Source organism: Anastrepha obliqua, chromosome 2, assembly GCF_027943255.1.
Source record: "Anastrepha obliqua isolate idAnaObli1 chromosome 2, idAnaObli1_1.0, whole genome shotgun sequence".
In the NCBI taxonomy this organism is placed as follows: Eukaryota; Metazoa; Arthropoda; class Insecta; order Diptera; family Tephritidae; genus Anastrepha; species Anastrepha obliqua.
Window position 1 is genome coordinate 125579065 of NC_072893.1, and position 11099 is coordinate 125590163.

The following is an 11099-nucleotide window of genomic DNA, read 5'->3' on the forward strand; positions in this document are numbered from 1 at the left end:
GACACGTGCGTGGGTTATTAGAGCCTTGACTGGCAGTGTTCGAAGGTAAGCATAAGCAATCAGCTCAATAAGCTCCTTTTGTGGTGGATTAATATTTGCCAGTTGTGAGAACATGAGTTTTGTTCCCTGACAACTTTCAGTTACTCTCTGCGGATGGACGAGAGTATACCGTTTTCAAATAAAAGATATCAATAGATGAATAGTAGATTGGATAACTAAAAGATCATGTGCACCTCTATGGCAAAAACTCTTGCGCCTCTAGCGTATAACTCGCTATTTAATAGTACGTAGCTGCAGCTGACCTAATTCTCACTCCATTCCTCCACTTTATCCCCATCATCCTTCACTACATTCACATCGTCTTTTCTTTTTTCCAGCAAAATGGCACGTCATATCTGCACTCTCCTAACGTGCCGTCACTCCGTAGTCTTCACCGCCCTACTACTCGGCTTCCTACAGCTCACCGTATTCGCCTCGCTAGCTTCTTCATCTGTCGCTACGATTGCGCCTGCTCTCGCCTCCGCTACCGCCTCAGGTGCCCAACTACCCAGTAGCATTGCTCAAACTGAAACCAATACCAATACTATCGCATCGTCGTCCGCGAATGAACATGGAAGCTCCACTACGGCTTCGCCACTTGCACCACTTGCGCCACTTAGTGGCTCTACTGTCGAGCCCGTGGCTGGCGCCGAAACGGCTCTAGAGTCCATTAGCACCGCATCACCGGCTACTTCAACAACAAGCACCACAACTACTATGGCCACGACTACGTCCGAACACGACATCATCGGCTCACCGGGTCCGGACAAGCGCGAGCAGGAGGCCATACTGAAAGCGTTGGATTGGTTGAAGGAGAAACGAGCTGCGGATTATGGTTGGGGCAATGATACACATGTCGTTATATTGGCAAAGGAGTTGTCGGGTGCACGCGATCCTTCCGATACTGATGGCCACTTGCAAGTTATTCAAGAACTGGAAGACACATTGTCCGTCAAGGAGATGGAAATCGAAATTTTAGCTATGCTCGATCGCCATCATATGCTGCCGAAACCGCTGAATTTGGAGAAACTTGCGCGCTATGTACTTGCACTTGGCTCACTCTGCAAGGATCCGAAACATTTCCATGGTCATGATTTGGTTGCCACGCTTCAGCATCATGAACCGGCGCAAGATAATGAGTTCGCTTTGGCCACGCTATCGGCATGCAGCGCCGCTGCGCATGTGCGCAAGCGTCAGATACGCCGACTGCTGGACATTGCGAGCGGCGTAACAGATCAGGGTGTGGACACAATTGCAATGGTTATATTGGCGCTACGCTGCATTGTGACCGATCATCGGCATCGCCATCTACAGCACTTTGTACGACGGCCTGCCAGAGGATTGGCCAGTTTGCAGGATCCACGCGGCAGCTTCGGTTCGCTACGCAGTACTGCCTTGGCTATGCAGGCATTACAAGATCTTGAACATGATCCAGCTGGCTCGTGGAACCGCACTGCCGCTTCAAGGTGGATATTAAGTCGACAGCGCACAGACGGTGGCTGGACTGAGGAGCCATTGCACGACGGTCAGGACCCCGGCATCGGCGTCGGATTGACAGCAGATATTATACTGGCACTGGGCTGGAAAGGACTAGGTGCGGTGCGTGCACTCCAGTGCGATCATGTGATACGCGAGAACAGTGATCCCACCTCAGGTAAGTTAGTAACTCTTCTTTACACCTTAAAGCCTAATAGTTAACACACTCTCCAAAAAACGAAAAAACATTTGAATGAAAAAAACTCACACAAACAAACTATGATAAAAACACAATAACAAAAATAAACAACTCAAAACAATTGAAAAAAATCGCAAAAACGGCAAAACTCAATTAGAAAATGGCGAACCAAAACTAGCTGTGCCCTATGGACTGACCTCATCGGCCGAAGAATCAGACTCGAAGAATGTCTCCTACACATACACACTTTGGGTGGGCTCAAATGTGACGGAATCGTTTTCCCTTTCGCTGGTTTCACCAAAGAACACTAGCTTCTTCAAGGCCATGACACAGGCTGCCGAGATGGACCAGAGGTAAATGGCAGAAAAAAACGAAAGCAAAAGTGTAATTAAATTTTTGTTTTTACCAATACAGATTTGCTTTCGAGGCGCGCGAATGGCCCAACGGACACTATGTACATACATTAGCTGGAAAAAAGGAAGAGCCAAGGGGGTAAGATGACACTTAGCATATAATTTTTATTGACTCTCCCATTAACACGATTTTTATCGCATTCCAGGTACAACTACTGGCTCCTGTATCGTTTGCCCGAACTACCCGATCCCAATAATGCACCTGGCAATCAGCTGATTGCACCAGTCGGTAAGTGCATTATGAAATATATCTTCGACCGCCATAGTTGAGTGAGTTGATTCGGGTTCGACGGCCCTCGGCTAACAATGGCAAACTTCTCAGTGTATTTTTGCCAGCTGCTCTTAAAAAAATTATTTGCTATTAGAAGACGAGGATCCTCCATTTGTAGAACAGCAAGGAACCAAGGCATCTAGTTAAGACCAAAATAAAAGCAGAGCATCAAGTCTTAAGAAACAAATAATGCACCATCTGATCGAAAATTCAGACCCCGTTTATAACGAAGAAAATTAACGTCTCCACTGTCCCTCGTTTTGCGTGTATAATTTGGTATAGTTTTATGGAATATCGAGATAATCTTGATGACCTTTAGATAACCGACCACTGAAAATCGCACTCCCTTTCGATCAGATAATAAAAATGTTCTAAGTATTTGTTCCTCCTATGATGGCTCGCTTGAAATAAAAAAATGAGCTAATCCGCCCTGTAAAAGAGAGAGACAATGGCAACCCTTAACCTAATGAAGCCTCATTTTACTTGGACTCAAGGGGGCATTTAAACTGTTTAGTAAAGTAATCGTCCATTCAATTACCACTAAAAGCAGAAAATAGGGAAGCAAAAAAGATACAGACGAGCGGATAAGAGCGAAGCTCGTATAATGGCCATTAGCAATTATGAATGGAAAATCGCTGTGTGCTGATAATAAGGTTCAGCAGGCACATAATTTTATTGTTGTTGCTAGTGTAGCAGTTTACTAAACCCTGCCAGTGCGGTGCAGTCATCGATCGTCTTCGTCTAACTCATCTAACGTTAGGTCCAGGAAACGTGGTGTTTCGCCAGGTTGGGTCTAGGAGGAGAGAGGTATTAGGTGCGTAGGTTTGATGGGGCATGTGAAAAGGTGGTTAGTGTCGCGGGGTGTGCCTTTACATGCTGGATATATTTTGGGCATGTCGGAGTCGATTCTGGATAAGTAAAAGTTTAGTCGACTATAGTAGTTGAGCCAAAGTTACGCGGATCTTGCAAGGCAGCTGAAGCTATTCGTCTGCAATACTCGTAGATGATGGTTGGGCTCCGATAACAACATACGGGTTTAGGAGTTTGTGTATTATTCTGGATTTCGTCAGTGTAAAGTAGTTGAAGAGATGCCTCCTGGCATGCCTGGTATGTAGTTCAGGCTCTAGCAAATGTCTGCAGGGGTTATACCTTCGGTAGATGCAGGCACGTAATATCCAAACGGCTAACATCTCGAGTGTGTAGAAAGTTGGAACCATGTTGCCAGAAATTTACCCTGAAAAGCAGAGTAGTCAAGTAGTAGATGCTGATATGATTCCACCACATCATACTCCATGCAGCTACTGCAACGAGCAGTGTGTGATTAAGTCCGGAATGTAAATCCAGATCTCTCCAGTAGTGTAGACCCACATAACGTGGGAATGCCATCAAGTCTGCAGTCTTGCTCACATAAATTAGCTTCAAGACTAATAGGCCCTAATCTTTATAGAACGGTGGGCTGTCTCGTACATTGGCGCTCAACGCACAGTAGCTTGCTTCCACTGAGACCCAAGCTTAGCACGCTTAGCGGCCTATAGTTTTAAGCCGCCTCCGAACGGCAGATGTTTTTTATGAGGAACTTTTTCATGGCAGAAATACATTTAGAGGTTTGTCATTACCTGTCGAGACATTTTGGTGTTTCACGGAGATTCGAACCTAGGTAGTCCGAATGGTAGTCACGCACCAACCAATTGCGCGACGGCGGTCGCCAATCAAACTAATGTAGCATATTTTATGTTGCTACAAAAAAACCAACAACAACTAAAGGTGATATCCAACGTAAGTAAGACACCCAAAACTGATGTTGCCTGTCATGTCCGACCGACTGTCGCAGTTCCTCCTGTCACTAAGCAGAGGGGACTGTAGGCAGCTGGTTGGACTGATGACGGGCCACTTTCTATGGGCAAAACACATGGAAAAGGTGGGCATCTCAGACAGTGCACTCTGCCCAGCATGTGGAGAGCAGGATGACACGGCGGACCACTTTCTGTGCGTCTGCCCAGCCTTCGCTCGAATCAAGCTTGAGGTCTTTAGTACTGATGTGTTAAGAAGTGACCTCCTTAGCACCACAAAATCTACTCAGATTTCTTCGGAGGTCAAGTAGATTTAAAGAAAATTAAAATGGGAACCCGAGTGCGGTTCAATGGATTTAATTGTGTCAGAGTGTAGTACTTGCTAGTCTGTGCCGACAAACAAAAATAATAAAAAGAAGTAAGACAGCCAAAAACTAGTCTTACGGAGTTAAAAGCGTTATTTTTACCACTTTTACCGGCATTGATTTACCCCTCCGTTGGACACCTTCTTATAAAACCTTCGGTTGGGCACCGGGGTCTGGCTCTTTTTCGTTCTGTTCGAAGATCCTTTTTTAAAGGTTATATCCATAAATAGGTAGAAAATTAAATTTTAGGAAGCTACCTGGAAGCTCAAGTCGTTAGCTTTAATAGGAATATGTTAAATTCACGTCCAAAAGCGACCAGTCTGGCCAGACCCGGGTGCCCAACGGAGGTGAACTTTTTTTCGCCGAATTGTTTTTAAAACATCAAAACACCATTTCATAATATTTTTTTTAATATTATTTAACTTTTTTTCATTCGCAGGTGTTGATGAGCTCTTGGTCGAGGATGGGGAACACTATCTCTACTGGTATAAAAAGCTCTAAGCTGTCTAAGCAAAACTCACACACAGCAATACAAGTAAAAGCAAGAAAATAGGTGGAAGAAGCAGAAAGCATACTATAGAAAAAGATAAAAATATAAAAATAAAAAAATAAAAAATAAAAAAATAAAAAAAAATTAAAAAAAAAATTAAAATAAAAATATACATACATACAATATACTGCTATCAATACCAAGAGGCCATAAATGATAAAACAAATGCGAATACAAATATATACACCAACATATACATAAATTTACGATAAATACAGTTTAAGCATAAAAACGATTCTAAAATTTAGAACAACAAAAACAAAAAGCGAGAATAAAAAAACTACCAGATAATTAATACCATAATCAAACCAAAGTTCCGCGCTTTAGCAAAGGCAAACGCAAAATTCAAATAGCAAAAGAAATTATTTTTAGAAATAAAAAATTAAAAGTGAAAAAATGAGAAAATATTATATTAAAACACAAGAACCTTGACATACAAAAAAAGGCAACAAAAATGCCACTAATAAAGTAAAAATAATAGTCAAAAAAAAATTGATCAACGTGATAAGGCATGTGAAGGATAACAATAAAGAAGGTGCACAGAAGCACCACTTCACACACACATCAACATACACAAGCGCGAAAGCAAAGGAACAGACTTACTTACACATACAGAAATACATATAAATGCACACATACATACATACAAACACTCATACAAAATGGAAATTAATTAATATTAAAGAGAAAAGCAAGCAAAATTGAACGTCCATGTTAACTAAATCCTGTCGTCGCTATAATAATAAAGCACACAATAAAACGTATTACACACACACATCTGCAACGTGTAGGTGTATTAAAGATTGGTTGGATTGTACATAGGCGCCGATAGGAGCTCCATCTAACACATAACCACAATCACTTATTTAAGTTTTTGAAGTGAAACTTCTTAGGCGTCGATGGACGAGCGAGAATGGAGAGTAAAATTTCAAGGCCATGCAACGTTTTGGGCATTTTCGTTCCGCGAGAGAGAAAAACATATAACATAGAGGAAAAGGGGAGAGAGAGCTATTCCTTATATAATATATATCTTGGATACGCTTTAGGCCATTTTTCCTGAGTTTTTCCTTGTGGTTGCTATTTTCTAGTGAGAAATAACACTGCCTACTTTTTGGCGCTTGTTAGTTGGTGCAAACTTGAAGGAAATATATTTTTGGTGCCTACTTTTTGGCGTTATATTTCCTTGGTGCCTACTGTTTGGGGCGTTTTTTGGTCCCAATTTTTTTGGCGTTTTTGTTTTTGGTACCTACTTTTTGGCGCTTATTTCCGTTTCCTGGCTAGTGATTGTGCGTACTATAAAATGCTATCCATTCCGGCGTCGGATTTATTGGTACTACCTTGCGGTAATTTTAGCCGTTGCTGTGGTCCTGGAATCGCTGCGTTTGTGCGGGTGATAAACGCTCCGAGCTCAAACAACTCTCTCTACATCCTGTCATCGCTTGCGTTCATATGTACGAGGGTCGTTTGAAAAGTCCGTGAAAAGTCAAAAAGATGGCACTACTAGCCCGGATCGAGCTTATATTAGTTAGTAGCTTTTCTGGGAAGATCACACACCTAGATTCAGCCAGATCGGTATATTTCTTTGTGTTTGGAACTCGTTTGAATCTAAAATGTCGAGTGATTTTCCTGTCCCATCACGACAACACAGAAGCTAACGCCTCAGCAGTTGTGGCCGCAAAATTAATGGAAATTGGGTTCCAACTCGTTCCAAATCGCCCCTATTCTCCAGACTTGGCTTCCTCGGATCCCTCAGACTACTATTTTACCATCACGACAAGGCAACAGCTCACGCCTCAGCAGTTGTGGTCGCAAAATTAATGGAAAAGGGTTCTAACTTATTTCACTTCGTCACACTTCTCTAGATTTGGTTCCTTCGCATCCCTCGGACTATTATTTGTTCCCCAATTTGAAAAAAAGGCCACCAAAATAAAAAAGGTTTACTCCAAACAATTAAGTTGTTATTTTTGAAAGAACTCTTCAAACGACCCACGTACTACACATAAAATTCGCGCTCTCCGTAGCTTAGCATGCAATATTGTTGTTGTTGCAGCAGATCATTTAAACCATGTCTAGAATCGTTACCCCAACAGCTAACGTCGTCGGTTTCATCTACCGGTAGCCTCTTGAAACGAGCTTTTCTGTCGGAATCAAAAAACAACACTAAACACGAAAGTAATATTAGATGACCGGCTAACGGTTTTTAGCGCATCTGTACTCTAGACGCGCGCACCGAGAAGGAGAGCAAGTTGTCAAAGCGTATTAAAACAGGCGATGGAAGTCGAGTTTAGAGCTCTCGTCATCACCGAAGAACTTGCTTAATAGCTTCAACTTTTCTCTATCTCCTACCATTTGCTATTCATTGTAAACTCGACATGCCGTCAATCGAGCCAGACACTCTTTAGAGACTCATAGAGCTGGTTGAAATCTCTGAATGTGATTCCACAGCTTTGGCCCGCATAAGCTCTACATTGCTCGCGACTTTTGCCTTGCAATTTTATTGAAATCTTCGAATATCTTGGAAGTTAACTTTTCAGCATTCAGCCTCGACAAGACTGTGTGATATGCTCCTTTACCCTCCACTGTTTCTATATTTTCTCTGCACTTTGTGAGGTCCTCGAAATAGCCAAATTTCTCGAATCACGTTTTTTCGAACGCAGCATATTTTCAAACGACTATTTGATGAAATTTTTTCATTAATGTCTCTCTTCCACGGCCTTCTGGCACAATAAACCCAACTGCCGCAAAGATTGTAGGCAGATAAGAATAAAATTCGCGATCAATGTTTTCATTGAGCCACAGAATCTCCAGATTGAGAGAGAGAGAAAGGAAACTCTAAACATCCGATAGCTACGGGAACTTTCTCTCAATTATTTGAGAAGATTTCGCAGGTTGCTTAAAGCAGCCATGTACAAATGATTCAGACCCAACTAGCAGATCTAGTTTGTTTGTGATTTTTTTCGTCGAAGTCACTGGTCTGCAATTCTCAGCATACTTATGACAAGTTTCAAAATAAGCGATGTGAGCAAACTGAATATAAATTTCAAAAATTTCATTCTCAAAACTATTAGCGATATAGAATCTGGTGGCATAATAGACACAAATACGCGATTGCCCATACACTTATACATACAAATAACAAGTAATGAAACGTTAACAGTGCATGCAAATTAAAAAGGCACTACGCGCAATAAAAGCATCTAATTTTGATAACATTTTAAGTTGATAAAAATCAGAATAACGCGAGAAGCAAATAAAAAGCGTGTTAGATATATAAAATACTAAACAAAAATTGCTTAAATGCGAAGTAAATAATATATTTATTTAAATAAATCATAGGTATGATATACTACTATATACGATAAAACAACAAAGAAATATATTCAAAATTTAGCAATTTAAGCAAAATATGAATATTCAGCAGCGATAAGCAATTAAAGTATAAAAGAGCGCAGCATAAGCAAGCAAAAAATATTTTTTATTAAACAAAAAATAATTAGCTAAATGTTTAAGCGTTTATTAATTAAGCTGAAATGTGTGAAAAAGAAATAAAAATTAGTTGTTAAAGGAAAAGCATGCAGAAGAATTTATAAAAAAAATATTAATTATTTTTACTATAATTTTATTTGCTCTATTAGATTTTATTTAGACATTATTTTTCCGCACACATATTTTTGAAAACCAAAATGTTAAATATGAATTGTTTACAAAGATATATTTTTATTGAAATTATTGTTTTTTAGTTGCTTAACTTTTAGTTTGGAAAAATTGTATGTTGAATTAAAAAAAACAAAAAATATTTCTTGTTATTTCCAATATTTTTAATATTAAATTAATTGCTGCATATAATTTTATAATTTTTTTTTGTTTTTTTGTATAAACCTGATTTTTTTAAATTTTTTTTTTAACTCTTTATTGTTTCACCGATATCTCCCCTTTCTAGCGCTGTTTGGTTTGCTACTATTGTATTAATTTTTAATATTTTTAAATTTTTTCTATTATTTATTTATTTTTGTTTTTTGATTTCTTGCCACTTTGTACTTTTGTCTACAAACTAAAATTATCTACAATTAAAACTATACACGAATGCCCACATTTTCAACTTATATCGAAGCAATCATGTACTCACCCCACTATACGTGCAAATACACATACGTACATACATACATGCATGCAGGAATGTATGTAGATATGTGTGTGCAAAAATTAAAGTATATTATCCCGAATTATGCTACAACTATTTACCTATATTAGCCACCGCAAATCCCCTTAAAATACGCTATCGCTCTAACTATGTACGTAAGTATTTCAGTTTGTAGTAGAACTTCGTAGTCCAGCTCCACACACACACACGCACATAAGTCAGTGAACTACTAATACTCGAATGCAACGCTGTAAAGGAAGTAACCCATGCCGCCATATAAGTAACGTAGGATTATAGTAGTCCGCTCTGCTTAACTTAACTATTGACTTCATATAAATATGTATGTATGTATTCGTGGGCACGCCCTATTCTATTTATGCTTAACATATTATATTTAAATAATTATGAAAATAATAGTCTGTGAAAAAAAATAAAATAAAATAAACGTTAAGAGCAAAAGCGTGACTTGATACAAAATTAAACTATTAAAAGGATTACCCTTATAATGAAAACCATTTAAGTAAAATAAAAAGTAAGTTACATAATTCAAAAGCAGTAGCTTGCAACTGCAATGTGAAAATAAATATTTTTTGAAAAGCTTTTTGAAATTTTTTCTATTTAATTTTAATATTTTAAATGCATGAAAATAATTTAAAGCAGGGAAATAAATAATAAAATTGAAAAATAAGCTTTATTTTCTAATTTAAATATTTAAAAATAATTTAAAGCCGATAAAAATTGAATAAAATTTAAAAACAAGCTTTAATTTCAAATTTAAATATTTAAAAAAAATTTAAAGCTGAGAAAACTTAATAAAATTTAATTTAAAATTTTAATATTCAAAAATAATTTAAAGCAGAGAAAATTAAATAAAATTTAATTTTAGATTTAAATAATTAAAAATAATTTAAAGTAGAGAAAATTTAATAAAATTGGGAAATAAACTTTAATTTCAAATTTAAATATTCAAAAATAAGTTAAAGCAGAGAGAATTTGATAAAATTTAAAAGCTGATTGAAAATGCATTTCTTTTAATAAAAAAAAAAAACATTTTTTTACTACAATATAATGCCTTCAACGAGCTTTTTATATCTTTTATTTGTGAGTACAACAATAACCTTTTTTGGCACTATTTGATTTAGAAAATATATTTCATATACTTTTTGTAAACCAAAATATCATGCAATTTTTTGTCTGCAGTAAAGCAATTACTTTAAAAACTAAATTAACAAAAATAGCATAGAAATTTTCGTCTCGGATAAAGCAATTACTTTAAAATCTAAATTTTTGTTAAAATATTTTACAAATTAAAAAATATGATAAAATCTTTTGCCTGCAGTAAAGCAATTACTTTAAAAACTATTTTTTTTAATTTTTTTAAATGGTTTAATTTAAAAATTATTTTTTAGCTTAAAAAAATTAGAAAAAAATATCAAACGTTTTTTGTCTTCAGTAAAGTAATTACTTTAAGAACTATACTTTTAAAAATTAAAAAAAAAATTTAAACAAAAATAGCATAAAAATTTTGCCAGAAGTAAAGCAATTACTTTAAAACTAAATCTTTGCTTAAAAATTCAAAAAATAATAAAATAAAAATTAAATCCAACATTTTTTAAATAAAAATTTTGCTGAAAAATATTTTTCGTATCAAAAATAAATGCAAAAATTGTTAAGTTTACACCAAAACAAAAAAAATATATTTAGCGACAAATAAAAAAAGGAAATAAAGTAATTTTTGCAAGAAAGCGTTTTTTTTTTTTGGTAATTTCGAATAAAAAAAACTGTAAACAATAAAATAAATCAAAATAAGTTAAATTAATTCAATTTTACTGGCAAACTTTTTTTTTTTTAAGAT

At 36.8% G+C, this 11099-nt stretch overlaps 1 protein-coding gene across 1 annotated transcript; it reads left to right on the forward strand.

The window, feature by feature from the left end:
* Positions 1-381: 381 nt before the first annotated feature.
* Positions 382-5880, forward strand: LOC129237733 (uncharacterized protein CG3556). The gene is made up of 5 exons (XM_054872650.1): positions 382-1693; positions 1872-2067; positions 2129-2206; positions 2274-2356; positions 4993-5880. Exons 1-5 carry the CDS (start codon positions 382-384, stop codon positions 5052-5054), a joined length of 1731 nt encoding a protein of 576 aa, XP_054728625.1. The 3' UTR covers positions 5055-5880.
* The last annotated feature ends 5219 nt before the right edge of the window (positions 5881-11099 follow it).

Bases quoted from the DNA above. Each gene is read 5' to 3' on its own strand.
- LOC129237733 (XM_054872650.1), top strand. From the start codon at position 382: ATGGCACGTCATATCTGCACTCTCCTAACGTGCCGTCACTCCGTAGTC. The intron at 1,694-1,871 runs GTAAGTTAGTAA...AAACTCAATTAG, and splicing joins GAACAGTGATCCCACCTCAG to AAAATGGCGAACCAAAACTA. The intron at 2,357-4,992 runs GTAAGTGCATTA...TTTCATTCGCAG, and splicing joins TCAGCTGATTGCACCAGTCG to GTGTTGATGAGCTCTTGGTC.